This window comes from Dipodomys spectabilis, unplaced genomic scaffold (genome assembly GCF_019054845.1).
Source record: "Dipodomys spectabilis isolate Male_0828 unplaced genomic scaffold, ASM1905484v1 ptg000076l, whole genome shotgun sequence".
Taxonomy (NCBI): Eukaryota; Metazoa; Chordata; class Mammalia; order Rodentia; family Heteromyidae; genus Dipodomys; species Dipodomys spectabilis.
In genome coordinates this window covers 7,655,508-7,675,014 of record NW_024870753.1, presented here as the reverse complement: position 1 = coordinate 7,675,014, position 19,507 = coordinate 7,655,508, and the positions used below count along the sequence as shown (strand labels likewise).

General features: G+C 58.7%; 1 protein-coding gene across 1 annotated transcript; it reads right to left on the bottom strand.

Annotated features, from left to right (window-relative positions):
• Positions 1-4,021: 4,021 nt before the first annotated feature.
• On the bottom strand, positions 4,022-18,790 carry Oaf (out at first homolog). The gene is made up of 4 exons (XM_042682846.1): positions 18,515-18,790; positions 7,335-7,469; positions 6,439-6,619; positions 4,022-4,911 (listed from the first exon to the last, which is right to left on the bottom strand). Exons 1-4 carry the CDS (start codon positions 18,788-18,790, stop codon positions 4,649-4,651), a joined length of 855 nt encoding a protein of 284 aa, XP_042538780.1. The 3' UTR covers positions 4,022-4,648.
• Positions 18,791-19,507: the final 717 nt, after the last annotated feature.

The window sequence follows — 19,507 nt, the reverse complement described above, 5'->3', positions numbered from 1 at the left end:
CATGATCGACAAAACAAACAAAAAAGTTTTGGAGGCCCAGGTAACCCTGCTGGGTCCCTGTCAGGACACCTAGCCGCCCCTCCTTTCCTTCTCTCTGTCCTCTTTTTCCTTTCCTCTCACTTCAGGTTTGGCTCTTTCCCCGAAGTTAGTTCTTATCTTATGTATGCCACTGCTATCTGCCTAGAAAAATACCTACACCAAGTTTAAATACACCCTTTCAGTTGTGATTTGCATATCTGTATTTGCATACATTTGCATGGCCTTGTGCACTAAGGGCACTGGTTCTCTGACCACTGTATCTGGGACATGTTGCACTGTGTGTGTGTGTGTGTGTGTGTGTGTGTGTGAATTTTCCAGAAGCTGGAAAAGCTTGTAACTCATGGTAGCTCAGAGCCACTGAGGATTGGGGTTTGGGGTGGGGGTGGGGATGGAGATCTTAGGGCCAGGAATACTGAGAAAGAGGAGCTTGATGCTCACAGTTGGAAGTAAAGTTTTGGGACCCAAAGATGGGGCTTGGGGGGGGAGGAGGGGGGAGGAGGGGGAGGGAATGGGAGCGGTGGGTGTATCCCTGCCCTGCCCTGTGACCTGCTTGATAATGCGTTCCATTAGATGAACCAGACAGAGGACAAAAGACCCCTTTAGGCTGCACCCCCTTTCCCAGCCCCCACAGTCACGGTGAAACCAGCCCTTTTTAAGTCCTGCTGGTGGGGAAGTCTCCCTCAGGCCTACCACGCCCTGCGTGGAGTTGCCTCTTCTGTGGGGAAGAGGCAGAGAGAGCCTGGAGGTTAAAAAAGAGGAGACGTCGGGAGAAAGAAGCCCAGATAGGCACTTTCAGTGCCTATCCACATCAAAAGAGGGTTATGCAAATGACATGCAAATAGATGCAAATTACCTCTCCTTCCCCTACCCCTCCACCCACATGCTTCTCAACGGCTGGAGGACTTTTCCCAAGATTCCCAAAGCTGTGCTCTGGGAGGCTGTGGTTTGGACCCCTTCCTGAGCCTTCCCGGGGTGACAGTAACCTCCCTGGGGGGCCAGCTCCCCAGGTTCCATTGGCTCTAGAAGTCACACCTGCCCTTCCGGGAGAGAGAGCTGGGGAGGGAGGGAGGGAGGGAGGGGGTCTTGGTCCCCTCTGCCACTTGGCCTTGTTGGCTCAGGGCCTGCAGTACACTCCCATTTCCTGTCAAGTCAGCTGGATGGAGTTGTCAGGGCTGGGAGAAGGGTGGAGAGCGAGGCATCCTGGAAGGCCACCAAGCAACAAGTCCCTTCTAGCTTCTTCCTCCTGCCAGATGCACTGTGGGCCCCAGAGCGTGGGGGGGGGGGGGAAGGGGGGAATGCCAGGTGAAGGTCGCTCCCTGCCTTGAGGTGATCAAAGACAGAGGAATCTGAGCTCAGATAGGAGGAAGGTAGAGAAAGACCAAGAAGGACTTCCAGGCGGTTTGATTCACACCTCTGAGTAAACCTGCCACGAGGTGTACTGCGAAGGCTGGTGAAGGGACCGTGCCAGGGTGACAGACAGAGAACCGGGAGAAAGCCTCTGGGTCTGGGCGGTGGACATAAAGGACCTGGAGAAGGGCAGGGCCCCAATATCCACAGAGATCCCCTCCCCAACCCTCCCCAGCCCTCCCCATCAGTTCCCACCTTCCTTCCCATCACACGTGAGGGACATGGACATAAATGGCCCTTATTTCCCTGAAAAGCTTGAATGATAGATGAAAAGTGTGTTCTTTATTTACAAACAGTAACACAACAGCTGTCTTCCTATTAACGTTGTTTCTGACCTTGAGATCAGCAGCAGGCCCCAGAATGAAGGTCATTCATCACACCTTCTGCAGAGCCCAGGTTCAGGCAGCCCTTTCCTGATCTAGCTACCTGAGACCAGGCGGCCCTGCTTGGCCACCTGCTGCACTCTCGGGGCAAATCTAGGCCCAGCACGCCCTCTCGTGGTAATCTGGAGCTATGACCGCCATCTGTGAAAGGCAGGAAGGGACCCCGGCTGGAGGAGTCACAGGCTGGGAATTCAAGGCATGTCCAAGATGTGAACTTTGACTTTGTAGATGATTGCATCGTCTTCTAGTCCCCGCTCCCCGCCAAAGGCTGGACTTTACTGTAGACAAGACACGGGGCGTGGGTGATGACCATTGTGTAAAGAGGCCTACAAATGAGCTCCATGTGGACAGCTGGAACTAGTCGGCCAGTTTCACTGACATGACTAGTGGCATCCAGCATGGCTGGTTTGCACACAGCCTGAGTCCCAGGGGGAAGTGCTGGGAAAGAGGGTGCTGGCTATGCATCTGGGTGACCTCAGCTGGATATGGTTATATATGCCTGTAGTCTCGGCACTTGGGAGGCTGAGGCAGGAGAATCATGAGCTCAAGGCCAGCCTGGAATATACAGCAAGACTCTGTCTCAAACAAAACTCAGACACACACACACACACACACACACACACACACAGTTGAGAAACAGGGCAGAGATGGGTGCCAGTGTAGATTTGTGGTGTTTCACAGAACTACAAAGAGCCTGCACCCAGACTCTTCATAGAAATTGTACACTCGAGCTGGCCTAGACCTTGCTATCCTGCTATCTAGTCCAGGCTGACCTGGAGCTTGTGACCCTCCTGTCTTCTCAGTGCTGGGATTGCAGGCATGAACTTGCGTGCCTGACGAGCTTTGGTCTTGAAAGCAGCCTCTGCCCCCTTTATGCCAGGCCCTCCTTCCATTCTCCTCTCAGGACTCAGATCCCATGAAGGTGTAGGGCAGAAATGGGAGCCTCATAGTCCCCCCCCCCCCCCCCGCCAAACCCGGGGCGTCTCTGTGGCCCAGGCTGGCAACTAATGCCATCAGGGTCCCCGGGCCCACTCTCCCTCATTCTGGCTCAGAGCTGCGCAGGGTGGGGGCTGTCGGGCGGGGGTGGGCGTCTGGGCCTCTGGCACCTGGGGGGGGGCCTTCTAACCTTGGCAGAGGACATCAGCCAGTGGACTCCAGTCCCAGGGGTCCAGTCTGGGTGTCTCCCGCACCCTTTCCTTGGGTGATTCCCGCTACTGTGAGCTGGTGTCCCACACTCAGTCTTCCCAGGCCCCTGGTGCGACTGTCCTCTGAGGCTCAGGCCGGCCAATCTGATGACCCTTCCTTTTCCTCTCCAAGTCCAGGAAGGGAGAATGTTTTTTGTTTGGAGACCTCATTCACATAGGATTCTCAAGCCAGAGTGGCTCACACCTGTCATCCTAGCCGTCGAGAGGCTGAGAAGCAACCTGGGAAGACAAATCTGGGAGACTCTTATTTCCAAATAGCTAGCAAAAATGATGGAAACGGAGGTGTGATTCAAGTGGTAGAGCACCAGCCTTGAGCAAAAAAGCCAACCAAGAACACAAGGCCCTGGGTTCAAGCCCCAGTACTGGTGTGAAAAAAATAAAAAGATGAATACAGGCAGAGAGGCTGGGGGCCTCCCACGAGCGCCAGCAGGAAGCCGCCTCTACCCTGCCGAGTGCGCAATGAGGCCTGCGTGGCCCCAGGCCAGGCACCTGACATGAATTCACTGAAGTCTCACCAATGAAGCTAGCTTTAAAGTTGAAGCACAGAGCAAGAAAGCTACTTGACCTTAGGTTGCACAGCAAATAAGTAGCAAAGCCTGGATTTGAATGCTGGATTCTGGTTCCCAAACCTCATCTTGCCTCTTGCAACCATTGCCTAATCATTGCCTGGCTGACTGTGGCTCCTCACACCACTGAGCTTATTCTACACACACATACACACACACACTTGGCCACTTGGGGAGTGTGTGTGTGTGTCTGTGTGCACGCACGCGTGCCAGTTCTGGGGCTTGAACTCAGGGCCTGGGCGCTGTCCCTGACCTCCTTTGCTCAAGGCTATCAAGCCACCAAAGCCACCAGAGTGGGGCTGAAGGCCAAGCGTATTTTAAGTGCTTTAGAAGTCGCAGTCGCCATTCATCACATTTCTGACACCAGGTGGCAGCATTGGACAAAAATCATCTCAAAAGTATGTGGTCTCGCGCTGTTCAGTCAGGTAAAAACTTAAAAACTTTTATTTCTGGTACAAATGATAAATACTTTGTATTAAAAAATCTGGAATTCAAGTTTATATAGTTATATAGATATATACTTCATTCTCCCTCCCTGCCCCAGAATACAGCAATCTTTCTGGTGGGGGAGGAAGAGCGGGCTGTGTTGTGCATGAAGTCCTGGCTTGGGAAAAGGCACATGTGGTCTGTTTGGGGGGTGGCGGTCTCCCTGGCTCTAGCTTACAGCCGAAAAGGAGAATGCACTGTCCTCTGGCACAGGGGCAGGGCCTGGGCCCCCAGCAGCCCCTCACCGGGTGGGCTGGGCGGGAGGGGGTCTCCCAGAGCTCGAGAAGAATTCCGGGTCGTCACAGTTGCATTGCTTCAAAGTGGACACTTCAGGGGAGGGAGGGGCAGGTCTGGGGAGCAGCTCTGTCCCTCTCTGTCCCCCAGGATGGCACAAGGTGGGTAACGGGGGTGGGGGCTGCCTTCACAACCCCTGCTTGTCATTACCACTTCACAGTCACGAAGATGGGGGGCTGTGGCTGCAGGCGCGGGGGCCGCCCCAGGCGGGCTGGTGGAGGAGCAGCGGGGCCCTGAGCGACCCCCCGGGAGCCCGCACGCAGTCCGGCTAGGGTTCCTCATCCCAGAGGCACAGCTGCCGCTGGGCGACGTAGAAGTGGAAGCCGTAGCTCTTCTGGCAGCTGCGGATGCCACACTTGTAGGGCGCAGGCCGCTGGCGGCTGTGGCAGTACTTGAGCGAGCAGGGGTACCAGGCCAGAGTCAGGCCGTAGCGGCAGGCGCACGGCTGCGCCCGGGCCCCCACCTGCCCGCAGCGGGGCAGCTCCAGCTCCGAGATCTTGGGCAGGGCCTCGAACACAGAGCTGTCCACACCTGGGGCAGAGAGACAAGCATGAGAGAGAGAGGGTGGGGGAGGGGGAGGAAGAGGGAGAGGGGAGAGGAGAGAGGGAGAGGGGGAGAGGGAGAGGAAGGGAGAGGGGGAGAGGGAGAGAGGGAGAGGAAGGGAGAGGGGGAGAGGGGGAGAGGGAAGCCAGGGGCAGCTGCCCTTCCCTGTGTGGCTTCTCCTGTCACGCTGTCCGAAGGTTGCTCAGGGAAACAGAGGTAATGAGACCCAGGCCCCAGGCTAGCCCACAGGGAACACGGGTTAAATATCTGGGTACTGGGGTTTTCACACCGTTTCCATCACCTCCCCGCAATCGCTGAGGGCTGCCATCCCTGCTTTCCAGAACAGCAGAGCAGCCGAGCGAAGGGGAACGTCACCATGAAAGCAGGATCAGGGAGGAACTGGCCCATCTGGCTCTAAGGCCCTCCTCTGGCCACGCAAAGCATGCTTCATGGAGCACACCCGCACAGCGGGCTGAGCAAGGCTTGGCAGAGGTGGCCGTCCTTCACGGAATAGGGCAGGCAGGACCACATCCTGACGGTGACAGGGGCCGGGCCCGGGTTCTGTCCAGTGATCACTGGAGGGGACAGCTTCCAGGGGAGCTGTTAGATGTGCACCTTAGTTTGGGGTGCAGCCCACTCAAGACAGGTACGTGAGGACATAGACAGCCCTGCTGGTCATCTAAACATGCATGCTCATCAGCATGGGCACTGGAGGCTTATGCCTGTCATCCTAGCTACTCAGGAGGCTGAGATCTGAGGATCATGATTCAAATCCAGCCCAGGCAGGAAAGTCCATGAGACTCTTCTCTCCAATGAACCATCAGGAAACCAGAAGTGTTGCTGCAGCTTAGAGTGGTGGAGCACTAGCTTAGAGCAAAAAAGCTCAGGGACAGAGCCAGGCCCTGAGTTCAAGCCTGGAAGCGGATCCATCTGTGGTTCAAGAGGTAAGAGTGCCAGCCTCCATGGAAAAGCCAAGGGAGAACACCCAGCTTCCGAGTTCAAACCCCAGTACTGGCATAAAAAAAAAAGGGGGGGAATCCAGTCTTTTCCAGAGAGAGGCAAACATTTCTCTAGGGCCCAGAGGCCTGGGGCTCCCCGCCCCTTGTACACAGAGGCTGAAGGGCAGTCCTGGGAGGGGACCGTGCTGAAGTCCCACAGAGCTGGGAGGGGTCCTGAGGGTAGGGGATGGGAAAGCTGATGTCTGAGCAGTGGCAGCAGAGGAGGGCAGGGCAGGGCAAACCTGTGCCCACAGCCGCAGACCCATCTGTACCCTCACAAAGCGTAGGGATAATGGGGGGCATCTGGGGGTCCCCTCCACGGGCCTGGGCAGGGTCTGGATGGGCTCCCTTCCTCTTGGTGACTTCTCTCATTGACAAGAGCCACAGGTACCGCTTCCTCTAGGGTGTGGGGCAGGAGCTGGGGGCCCAGCTGGCCTCCCTCCCCGCCTCGCCCTCCAGTGGGCAGTGCCCAGCTGACCTCCCCCCTGCAGTGCACAGTGCCCAGTGCCCAGCTGACCTCGCTCCAGCCAGAAGCGCGCATCCTCCTGGCGGGTGTAGATGGCCTCGGCGGCCTCCGCACACACGTTGTGGAGATGGGGGCTCAGCAGCGCCCCCTGGCTGAAGTTCACGGCCACGTCCATGTACAGCTGCTCCAGGCCTCGCACCTCTTCGGCTTGCCGCACGGCCCGGGGGTTTTTCTGCGTGAACAGAGAAGGAACAGGTCCTACCTGGCCTCAGAGTGCTCTGTGCCCACTCTCCCTGGACCCCTTGGGGTCTGGGGAGCCCAGGGGCGCCTGGCCTCCTGTCACTGACTGGCTAGTGAGGCCTTTCCAGCTTCCACCCAAGCTGACCTCTGCAACCTGAGGTCAAGTTCAAGGTTCTGCCAGGCCAGGGGGAGGGGGGTAGGCAGAGGGAGGGGGTCCCGGGGTAAATGGCTTCTGAGGACATGTGCTTTCCACACCAGGGGCTGAGAGTGTGCAGAGGGGCGGGGGTCCTGCAGCCCCACGGGAGAGACCACAGTTCAGGGAGGGAACAGGAGCTGTTGGGAAGTGGAAGGGCTAAACACCCAACGCTGGCTCTCAGTCAAAGCCATTTCTGCTGTCAGAAAACAGAGTCTTTGAGGTAAGCTGTTCCACATCTCCAGCTCATAAGGGACGCAAGGTGGAGCTCAGAGTGCCAGCCCCTAACTCCGGTCAGGAAAGGGGAGCATCTAGGCTGAGCTGGGAATCAGGGTTCCGTGCACATTAGAGATCTGGGGCTCTCGGCTGTAGCCTGGGATAAAGTCAGGGTTCAGGAGAGGGGGGTTGGGGGGCCAAGAGGCAGGGACGGCATGGAGGAGGGGTGCAGGAGGGCAGGGTGGGGCAGGCCTGGGGAAGGGGCGGGGCTCGGGTCAGTCCTGGGCTGGGTGCTCACCTGCCGAAGCTTGACCATGGCCTCACTGGGGATGATCTCATTGTGGTGTAGCCGGGTGACAAAGCAGAGGGCCTGGAACTGGCTCTGCCCCTTCTCCAGCTCCCCCAGGATCAGGGCCCGGAAGATCTTCACGTCCTGGGGAGGCAGGGCGGGAAGATGGGGGCCAGGGAGGCAGGGGCCCTCGGCCAGAGCCCAGGGAGGATGCACATGGACATGGCCCCACCAGAACCTCCCTCCCTGGCCTCGGGATGGCTGATCTGTTCCACTGACACCTGTGCCTTAGAAGCCTGCACCCTGCACGTTCCAAAGCAGTCTGCAAGTGGACAAAAGCGAGCCCTCGGCGGAAGAAGAACCCGGGAAGGATGCGCCTCTTCCGGGCACCCGGCTCGTTCACAGCCCAGGGCCCCCCCCCCCAATCCCCCCCACCTCCCCATGCATGGAATGAATCCCCAGTCGCACCTGACCAGGTGGGCCAGGGCAGCGTGAGGGGAGGGGCTGCCCCTTTTATAAGTACAGATTCCAGAGCTTGCTTTGACATTCTTGGTAGGCCTCAAAACACCCTCACGTTTGGGATATGCCACCTCCAGACAGGGTCACAAGGTGGGATGGGTCGGGGGCGCAGGCTATGGCTGTTGCTGCCTTCCCTTCTCGGCCAAGGATGCTGCAGTGGCTCCCCTTTTCCCATGGGGTGCTAATGGCTAACCAGCAGACTGAGAGCAACTTCCAGGACACTGACTCACGGAGGGAACAGGGGAGGACTGGCTCACAGAGGAGGGAGGGACCCTTTTCCAATCTGGAGGCCGGTGAAACCTTCTGCCCCTCCCTCCTGCACCCCTCACCCCTGCCATTCTTGCCCATCTCCGAGCCCTGGCTAACTCGGCAGCCAGAGCCAGGGGAGCAGATTGCAATCAGAATTATTGGTTTAATCCGCAGCGTCCTCCTTCCCCAGGGGCGCGCTGGCCTCCAGGGCAGTAGATCGGGAGCCTCAGTGGCTCTTCCCTGAGGAGGTGAAGCCCCCTCCCCAGGCCTCCGCCTTCTCCAAGTCCCACTGTGGGAGGGAGGGTGGAGGGAGGATGCACTCAGAGTCCCTACTGTGCTCAGATAAGAGTCTCACAGACTTTCCTGCCCCGGCTGGCTTTGACCCATGATCCTCAGATCTCAGTCCCCTGAGTAGCTAGGATGCCAGGCGTGAGCCACCGGCGCCCGGCTTCTGACTCTTATTATAAAGATTTCTGCAAGCCAGGCACAGGCGGCTGGTACCTGCCATCCTAGCTACGCAGAAGGCTGAGGTCTGAGGATCATGATCTGAAGCCAGTCTAGGCACAAAGTACCCATGAGACTCTCATCTCCAATTAACCATGCAAAAGCCAGAAGTCAAGCTGTAGCGCAAAGTGGTTCCGCGCTAGCTTCAAGCTCCAAAACCCACCAAAAAAAAATTTTTTTTTAGAATGTTTTCTGCAGCAACAAAGAATGGGCGTGCAGAGGCCATTTCTGGAGAAGGCAAACGTGAGGCCTAGCGGATTAGAGCCTCCATGAGCGTCCCTGCGACTCCAGAGACTTGGAGAAAGGGGAGTCAGAGCTCCAGTAAGCCCCCACTTCCTCTCCACAGGCCTTCCCTTCTTGGGTCCTAGCGCTAGCGTCACCCTGTGACCAGCAGGGCCACCAGATCACCCATCTTCTGAGGTCAGCTGAGGGGACACCGGACACGCTAGTCCCCTGGCAGCAAATTCCACCCTTGCTCAAGTCCTGCCGGATGAGACTTGATACCACACTTCCCCTCTCAAAGCCTGAGCTGGTGGAAGTGCCAGACAGGATGAGATCCTTCGGGCCAGATTCCCAAGTCTCCACCCTGGCATCTTCGGCTCTGACCCTTCCACAGATGCCCTTTCTAGACAACCCTGTTCTGTTTGTGGCGTGTGTGTGAGTGATCTGCCCTGTGGTCTGGTGTCATCGCTTGGTGACTTCCCCCGCCCGCCACTAGCAACAGAAGACACTTGACACTTTCAGACCAGAGGAGAGGCTGGAAGGAACCCGCGTGAACGTGTCTGCTGCTTCTATAATAAATACTAACGGCAACGATCATACTCGTTGCTACCAAGATGGAAGCCTGCCTGGCGAGCAGATTTCCTCTGCTAGGGTCAGACAGAGGCTTCCTGGTTCAGGACTCAGGGGGAGAAATTACTTCTCCATTGGGTAAATGGGACTCCTTGCAATAGTTAAGTAGAAATGTGCCACGCCAGGATTCTGTGCGCTAGAATCCTGGCCCTGCACTCTCTGTGCTTGCATTCCACACCAGCAAAACAAGTACAGCAATGCTATCTGCCTTGAGGAACTGTTGTGAGGGATACAATGAGGGAAAAGGTCTCGGAGACCAGCAGAGGAAGCTTCGGCGGTATTGCTGCAATCTCCCCCTTCCTGCCCCCGCCTTGCTTTCTCCCATGTCATCTATTCCAGGCCTGAAAACAGAGTCTCCAGCCAGGTGTCTACGGCTCACGCCTGTTATCCCAGCTACGCAGGAGGCTGAGAACTGAGGATTGAGGTTCAAAGCCGGATCTTCGAGAGATTCTCATTTCCCACTAGCTGGCAAAAAGCTGGAAGTGGAAGTGTGGCTCAAGTGGTAGAGGGCTAGCCTTGAACCAAAAAGCCGAGCAAGAGTGCAAGGTCCTGAGTTCAAGCCCCAGTACTGGCACTTAAAAAACCAGGGTGGGGAGCATTCACAGAAGTCAAGCAGGGAGGTTCCCACCCAACTGCCCCTCCAAAGGAGCTCCCTTTGCCTTGCCACCAGAGGCTGGCATCCCATGCCCCGCCCACAGCTACACTTGCATTGCTTGCATCCAAGAGCTTGGCAGCTCCCAGAAGGAGCCATGCCACGTCACCCTTGGCCTTTTCCACCAGCCCACTGCTTTGTTCGGATGCCCCGGGTCCGACTGTCCACCCCCCTGCTGGCCTCAGCTCACACGCGCCACCCGCTCACGCTGCGCCCCACTGCTGAGGCCACCAGCCCAATCCCAGCATGCACTGCGCCCCCTCGCTTGCCTCCCCTCCCAGACTCCTTTGAGGGGTCAGTGGTGTCTCTGCGCTGCCTCCCCAGCAGCTGCCCGATCAATGTCTGATGACAAATAAGAAAGGGCCGCTTCACAGGGGCTCTGAGAAGAGCAAGGAGAGGGTACCCAGGGGCTGGGGTGGGTGGGGAAGGGGTGAAGCAGCAGCTGGCGGGGTGGGCAAGGACTCAGGGCGGGGGTCGGAGCTGGAGGAGGTCTGAGCGCCACCCTGCAGGCGGAGTCATGGCGGGCTGGAGCTTGGCTCTGAGCATGGGGCTGGATTGGGTTCTGCACTGGGTCTCAAGGCCGAGGCCCGTCCACGCCACACTGCCTGCCCGGGCGACAGGCCATCCAGGCCGGCGCGAGCTGCCCTCGGCTCGCTCGCTTGCTCACTGGGTGGATGCCCGTCAGTGCCAGGCCAGCCCTCCTCGGCCTGGCACGTGGCTGGGCGAAGGCTGACCTCACACAGCTGCTTCTGGAGGGTTTAGGTGTCCACTCCCGCTCGTGGCCCAGGGAAAGTGACCTTCACGAGCCAGGCTGCAGCGGGGCCAGGCCAGAAAGAAACCACCCAGACCTCCAAGCTCTGTTCGTGCTGTGCGGCTGGAGCAGGGGTGTGGGGAGGAGGGAAAGAGGGAGAAGCACTTGGGAAGGGAACCCCTGCACCCCTGTATGGCTGCCGCTCCAGAGAAGACTGGGAAGAAGACACGACCCCATTTTGCTTCATTTGCAAGTGCCCCGTGGTGGCGGCAGCGGGGTGATGGTGGGGGGAACGTGATCCTGGCTGACACAGCCCGCTTGTTCCTGCTCACCCCACCCACAGGCCACTCCGCCGGCCTCTCCCCTCCCTCTCCCCCACGCCCAGGCCTTCCTCAGTGTCTCCAGATGGAAGCCACCTCAGCCCTTCCGGTACCCGCTGTGCCCCCCCAAGCCTCAGGCTCAGACACCAGCACACACTTCCCACACACGTTCCAGCCACCTCACCGCCCCCCACCCCCAAGCTCTCTGGCTTCCAGCCAGCCCTCCTCCCGCCGCTGGACAGTTGAGCACTAAGGGGGCCCCATGCTACCTTGTCCCTCTCCTCAGCCCCCCATTGCACATGGGGGGGCACATCCCAACTGGGGCCCAGCCCTTGGAGGCTGGGTGACGCAATGTGCACCCCAACCCTGCCACCAGCCCCCGTGCTCCTGGACAGCTGGCGCGGTCTCCTGGGAGTGTCTTCTGCCGCCGCGTCTCATCCCCGCAGCGCGTGATTCTGGGGCCCAGCCCGGGCCAAGCTAAATATTTATTCCTCCGCTCCAGACTGGGGCTGCTTCGTGCCAGGGGGGTCGGCTACGGGGGCGGGAGGAGAGAAGGGGGACCAGAGAGCTAGCCAGCTTTACCAGCCCAGGCAGCCAGAGTGGGCCTACCCAGGAGTACCTCAGCTGCCCTGCCCAGGCTCTTCACAGGAGGGGTGGCGGGGAGACAGGCTCAACCCCAGAGCAGGCCACTGCCCAGCGATGGCGGCCACATCACCGTGAGAAGCTACGCACGCTCAGGCCTGGACAGAGGCTTCTTGTTCCAGGCTTCAGTGCAACCACCAGCGGGGACCGGTGCCCCTTCCCCCCCAGCCCCCTGCCTACTCTCTCCCACAGCCCCTGCGACTCTGTCAGCCAAATCCCAAAGGTCATCACTGTCCTGGCGCCCCGGGGACAATGTGAGGCTTTATGTGGATCATCGGTACCCCACTGTTCCGGTACCCCACTGTTCCGCTGACTCAGGGTTCCTGGGGGGGGGGCGGGGAGAGGGGGCACCGCGCTTCTTCTGCCCTTAGATTCCACCCCATGCCTCCGGGGGCTCATGCCTGTAATCCCAGCAGACTCCAGAGGCTGAGATCTGAGGGTGGTGGTTCAAAGCCAGCCTGGGGCAGGAAAATCTGTGAGATTTTTATCTCCAATTAACCACCAAAAAAGCCAAACTTGGAGATGTGGCTCAGGTGGTACAGCACTAGCCTCAAGCAAAAAAAAAAAAAAAGCCCAGGGACAGTGCCCAGGCCCTGAGTTCAAGCCCCAGGACTGGTGCACGCATGCACGCATACAAACACACACACACACACACACACACACACACACACACACACACACACACACACACACACACAGAGTGTAGAGAAAGAGTACTGAGGCCGAGGGGCCTGCTTGCTGCCTGGCACCAGCACTGGAAGGGCACAGGCCTATGCCGGTGTGTTCTGGAAACGTCCTCAGTCCCTCTTCTCAGCCAGCCCCAAGGCTGCCAGCACCGTGCCTGGCTGCAGACAAGCAGGGGCTCAGGGAAGTTCCATGACGTGTCAAGTCACACGGCTGGCACACGGCAGGAAGACGACACAGTGCGTGGTGATGGATGTGCGGCATACTTCTCAAAACTGTCCCCTCCCCCTTCCCAGAGGCCACAGAGACCAGTACAGGTCCACTGGGTCAGGAGCCCAAACCGAGAGAAGGGAGGACTTGTAGATTCACTCCTGAAGTTTCTCCCTGCCTCCTGCTTCCTCTCCCCTTCTCAGGACTCTTCGACCTTCTGGAAGTAGCCAGCTTGGGTGGTTAGCATCCTGGGTGATGAGCAGAGTCCCGGAAGACTTGTCTCCACCGCTGCAGAATGCATTCGTGAGGACCAGCTGCGGCGGCCTGCATGCTGGGAGTGTGGCTCCATATGGACCACAAGACACACAGGCTCTCTATCCATGGTCACCTCCCAGCTGAGCCTCAGCAAGGTGTGTCTGAGCTCAGCCATCTCTCTGTGTGGTGTGGGGAGCCTGAGACTGAACTCTGTTTCTTCCTCTCCCTGCAGACACTCTAGTAAGCCATGCAAATGGTCCGGGGTCTTTCCTTAGGACTCCAGAGTAGGATAGCATCCTCAGTCAGAACTGCTAACCATGACCCAAGACACAGAGAAGAAACTGGGGTTAAACCCAGGGACACAGACACACACACACACACACACATACACACTCATATACACATACTCTACTAGTTATTCTGTCCAGTGATGTTGTAAACTCCCAAGAAAATGCCCTGTCCTCCAGAAAGTTTTGGCCTCTCTTGAAAAGTACTTTTTGCCTGGCATTTTTTGCCTTGGGCCTATAAATCCTAGCTACTCAGGATCATGGTTCATAGCCAGCCCAGAAAAGTCACAGAGGTTCCATCCCCAAAACAACCAGCAAAAAGCCAGGCTGGAAGCATCGTTCAAAGGGTAGAGTACCAGACAAGCAAGCAAGCTAAACAAGTTCAAGGCCCTGAGTTAAAAAAAAAAAAAAAAAAGAGGGCCTGGGGCATAGCTCAAGCTGTAAAACACTTGCCTAACAAGCACAAGATCCTGCATTCAAACTCCAGTATTGCCAAGGAAGAGGAAGAAGAGGAGGAGGAGGAGGAAGAAGAGGAAGAGGAGGAAGAAGACACGTTGAGAAAGAGGAGGAGGAGGAAGAGGAAGAGGAGGAAGAGGAGGAAGAGGAGGAGAGGAGGAGAACAGTGCTCCATTACCCAAGAAGACTTCCCACACACTGGGAGGCCTAACACAGAGTAGGAACACTGCCCTTAAAGTGTCCCCTGTGTCCTGGCCACATGTGGAGACATCTTGGGGCAGGCGGGCTGGGCAGCACATTCTCATGGATGGTATCTCAGAGCTCAGGACAGTGACTCCTGACACCAAGTCCACCCACCCTTCAGTTCCCAGGACAAGACTCAAGGGCCCTGGGTCCCTTGCCCCCTGACCCCCCTCCCCCCAGCTCTGTGGCTGCACCTCGGGGTCCCCAGGCTGAGGTCCCCTTGGCCCCTCCTGTCACACTTTTGGAATGTGGCTCTGACCCCCCTCCCCTCCTGCGTCCCTTCGGCCCTGATGAAGCCACACATGACTCTTTCTATCTTTCCATCTGGCCAGCACCAAACCCGGCTGCCTGGGAAATGACTCATCCCTTCCCCAGCTTTTGGACACTCAGCCTGGAGGACAGAGGTGGAAGAGAGCTGGGGATGGGGACCTGAGCTGGGGGACGGAGGAGCAAGCGGGAAGCAGCCATGTGAGACCGGGGATGCCCGCACCCCTGTTGTCAGCCATGCCCAGAGGTTAGCAAGGCCCGGGTCTAATTACATACGTAGGTCTGGATAATGAGGAAGAACAATGACCTGTGTGTTCATATTTGGAATTGAAGTTCCTGCTTGGAAGCATGTGGAATTAGGCCTAAAGGCGGGCACCAGTGGCTCATGCTGCACAACCCTAGCTACTCATGAGGTTAAGATCTGAGGTTTGAGGTTCGAAGACAGCTGAGCAAATCCATGAAACTCTGATCTCCAATAACCAACAGAAAGCTAGAGGAAGAGCTGTGGTTCAAGTGATAGAGCACTAGCCTTGAAAAAAAGCTAAAGGATAGCCCCCAGGTCCTGAGTTCAAGCCCTAGTATTGGTGCATGCATGTGTATACACACACACACACACACACATATGAATTAGGACTTACTAGAACACATTGGTTGTGTAACAGCTCATGCAAAGCATGCATACAGCCCTGGGTTCAATCCCAGCACCAAACCCAAACCCACACCCACACCCACTCGCATCCTGTGGGCAGGATAACAGGTTTCCGCCCTGCGGTCTAACCTGGTCCCTCCCAGGCCCCTGTGCCTTTTGGAATGCCATGCAGGGGTTCCCTGCAATTACCTGGAATTCTTTCTCTGTGCATGTGTCAGCACTGACGCTTGAACTCAGGGCCTGCGTGCTGTCCCTGAGCTTTTTCACTCAAGGCTGGCACTCTACCACTTGAAGCCTCAGCTTTGTGGTGGAAGAGAAGAGTCTCACAGACTTTTCTGCTCGAGGTGGCTGGAGCCTCAATCCTGGGATCTCAGGCTGCTGAGTAGCTAGGATTACAGGCGTGAGCCACAGGGCGCCCCCCACCCCCTTCATCTGGAATTCTGCAAAGAGTGAGGCTTGCTGCATGGCCCCACCATGGGACATTCTAATTCGGTGAGGACAGAGCTGAGAGCATCTCCCAGAGCCCCCAGTGACTCTCCCATGATGAGTTAGTTTGGAAGCTCCAGAGCCCTGGCGTCCTAGCATTCCTTCAGAGCTATGGGTCAGCCAGCCCCATAGGCGTGAGCCTGAGGCAGGGCTCAGAGAGACACAGGACGATTATCTGACACCTCGCAGAGCTCACGGAATCTGAGTGCCAAGCCCTGGCTCCCACGTCCTACCCTGGTTGATAACCAACGGCGTCACTCGCTCACTGACTTCAGGTCCACAGCGGCAGGGTACAGACGGCTAGATTGTGCTAGCAGGCCACACAGAGAGGTGGGAGGGTCTCAGAGAGGGTGCAGTTGAGGGCTGGGTGCCATTTGCAGCCCTGGGTCCTATCAGGACCAGAATGACTGCCCTGAGTGCTCGGAGTAGCTGGCTAGCTGGGGATCTTGGAGCTTTGAGGGAGAAGAAGGTCATAGCTGGGCAAGGTAGCACACACCTATAATCCCAGCACTAGAAGGCTGAGACAGAAAGGCAGCAAATTTAAGGCTAGGCTGAGCTACACAGTGAGACCCTTATGAAAACAAACAAACAACAAAAACAAACAAAAAACCCAACACCGGAGACAGTGCTGTTTAAGGACTCAAGGCTCCTCTAGGCTTGATGCTGACCTTTTTGTTGTTGTAGCTGTTTGTGGGGCTTAAACTCAGTTGCCTGGCCACTGTCCCTTAGGTCTTTTGCTCAAGGCTAGCACCCACTGCTTTGAACCACAGCTCTACTTCTAGTTGCCTTGTAGTTAATTGGAGATAAGTTTCATGGGCTTTCCTGCCTGGGCTGGCTTTGAACTGTGATCCTTAGATCTTAGTCTTCTGAATAGCAGGAATTGACAGGTGTGAGCCACTAGCTCCTGGCTGATGTTGACCTGGCTTTGTGATCTCGGGTCCATCATGCAACCATGTGAGGGCTGGGGTGTAGAACCAAGGCCTTCCCTCTCTCCTGAAGAGCCACCATAGCATCTGATGTGGAGTGATGATTTCACGGGCACAACCCTGCACAGTTCTCCCAGTAGTCCCATTTTCCAGAGGAAGAAGTGAAGGCTTAGAGAAAGCAACCAGAGTTAGCCAGCTAATGAGTGGTAAAGCAGACGGTCGGCTTCTGTCTGGAATGCCTCTCTCACAGAAAGACAAACGTCAGAACTCACAGCTTCTACCCAACCACGTCAAAAAGGGTTTAAGGAAGATCAGTACTTGAAGAGATCCACCTGGGAAGGGCTGGCAGCCTCTTTGGCTAATGGAGGCAAAACACTGGGGTGGGGGTGGGTACTGGTGCTCGTGTGCCCTGGATACTCAGGTCCACCCCGTCCCTGGTGAGTGGAGTTGGAAGAGACCCTGGAGAGCTAGTTCCCTTTGGGTGCCTTGTAGTTCCAATTAACTCCCTTGCTGATGAAATTAGAGATGCCTCTGTGTGTGTGTGTGTGTGTGTGTGTGTGTGTGTGTGTGTGTGTGTGTGTGTGTGTGTGTGTGTGTGTGTGTGTGTGTGTGTGTGTGTGTGTGTGTGTGTGTGTGTGCGTGCTTCTGGGTCAAAGGCCAACCTGAAAAGCAGACTTTGGAAACGTGGGTGGAGCTGTAGCCACTATTCAGATTTGAAAATGGGGTGTTGTCATCAGCTCCCAATGTTCCCTCTTGAATAGGACAGCCAGGGACACCCCAAGTGTTCAGTCTAATGCCCCCCCATGCCCACCTCCAGGGCGGCCCCCACTGCCATCTCTTTCGTGGAGCTCTGGGACTCTCCTCCGCTTCCCTCAGGATGGAGCAGTAAAACCCTGTCGAGTAGGCCGATTATAGCCAGAGGCTATAAAATCTCAGCCAGTCCAACCCAGCCTTTCAGGCCCTGCCCACCCTGGCAATGGGGAAAGTCTCCCTCCAGAGCCAGGGAGCAGAAGACTGGGAGGCTCACCACCTAGCCTGCAGCTCAAGGGTAAGGGGCTTACAAAGGAGATGGGACCAAGCCCTGGCAGATGCACCCAGAGCATGCTTGAAGTTTGGGTGTGGGGGTGCCTTCTGTCCCGGCCAGTTCCTTCACACACAAACTCATGTGCAGCAGAGAACTCAGCTGCGCCCCCACTCCCAAGTCCTCGGTCAGGACCCCTCTGTGGTGGCCTGGACAGGGAATCTAGCTTCTCGGCCTACATGGCTCCCATCCGGGTGGACAGAGGCAATTGAAACCGATGTCTCCCAAGGCCCAAGTCCAGCTCCAAGTCGCACAAGGGGAAGAAGGAAAAGAGAGGGGCCTGCCCAACCCTGCCCCCCCCCCCCACAGCTGCCCGGCTGCCTAACCTGCCTCAGCTCAGCTCCCCACTTCCAGAAACAGAGGGTAACAGAACCCCCCTTTACCAGGGACGGTCAGGAGGGGGACACCAGGACCTCGCGTTCCAATCCAAAACTCTCTCTCCTCTCTCCATCCACCGCTGTCCCCTCCTGCGCCCATCTTCCCGGGCCCATTTCCTGGGGTCCATCTCCTCTACCCCACGCCTATACTCACCCCCCCCCCCATCCTTCCAGTCCCCTCCATAACACATACACGCATCGAGCTAGGCCAAAATGTGGAGGGCTGGCCATCCCCCCCACCTGGTAGGGTAAGTTGTGGCACCTTCTAGAGCAAAGTGGGGGGGCTCTCTCCAAACTGGAGACCCAGCCTCCCAGACCAAAGGGGAGCACGGTGCGCCTTGGCTGGGGAGGGGCAGGGCGGGCAGCTCCGCCAGGGGAACAGGGTCAGGGGACTCAAGAGGTTTGGGGTGTGGAAGAGGTTCGGGAACCCTAGGGCATCAAGAGAAAAGCCACAGCACGGCTACGTCCAGAGAGAGAGAGGCAACAGGACCAGAGAAGGACAGCGCAAGCTGTGGACCCCACAGCGACCGGGGGACCCCAGGACGGCTGACATGGCCCAGAAAACGAGTCCTGGGGCTGGAGGTCGGCGGGGACACGCGGGGCGCGGAGGGGGCGCGGGCGCAGGCTGGGGGGGGGGGGGTCTCGGGGCCGCCGGGCGCACGGGGCAGGAGGAAACGGCGGGAGCAGCCACGGCTCCCTCCCGGCCCCCGTCCCGGGGTCCCCGGGCCCGAGGGCGCGGGGTGGGGTGGGAGGGTCCCCGGGGGAGGGGGGCGCCTGACCTTCCTGAAGTCGGCGACGAAGGAGACGAGGGTGCCGTCGGGCTGGCGCAGCTCCAGGCCGATGCTGTCGGCGCCGCTGTCGGCCTGCAGGCTCTCCTCGGTCACCTGGCCGTCGGGCAGCCGCACGCGGACGCGCAGCTCGGCGGGCGCCCCGGGCCCCGGCCCCGCGCCCAGGCCGCGCGGCGCCCCCAGCAGCGGGAGCAGCAGCAGCAGCGGCAGCGGCAGCGGCAGCGCGGGGCGCGCGGCGGGGACGCGGCGGGCGCCGGGGCCGCGCATCCCCGGGGCGCGCGCGGGGGGCGCGCGGGGGGGGCGCGGGGTCCGCGGCGCCCGCAAACTTGGGCCGGAGTTGAGGGGACGCGGTGGGGGGCCGGGGAGGTCGCCGGGGCTCTCGGGACGGCGCCGCGAGGCCCCGCGACGTGGCGCGGACGCACGAGGGCTGCGCTCTCCGCGCGCGCGCGCACGGGCGGCCCGCGGTCCCGGACGGCGCCCGTCCCTGCCCCCCGCCCCGGCCCGCGCCCCGCCGGACCCCCGGACCCCGACTCCGCCGGCCCGGCCCGCGGGCCGCACTTTTCATTCAATCCCGCCCCCCGTCACTTCCTTCGGAAAACAGAAACCGCCCGGCCCGCCTTAAAGAGGCCGCGCGCCGCTCCGCCCTTAAAGGGCCCGCGGCGCGGGGCGGGGCGCGGGCAGGACGGCGGCGCGCGAGCCGCTGCCCGGGGTCGCCCTCCCCTCCCTCGCTCCCCCCCCTCGCCCCCTCCCCTCCCTCGCTCCCTCCCCGCCGGGGCGGGCCCGCGGCTCACCCCCCCGTCCCGCCCCCGCCCCCCTCATTTTGGGGGGGCCTGTTCTCGTGCCACGTGGATGAAGTGGCTGCGCTCGGCCGTTTAGGGGTTTTGTTCGGTCTTTTATTTCTCTGACACAGCGAAATTTCTCCAAAGCGTTGGCAAAAACCTGGCTCTGCCCCCGCCCCCCGCACTCCGCCTTTTCCCTGACCTA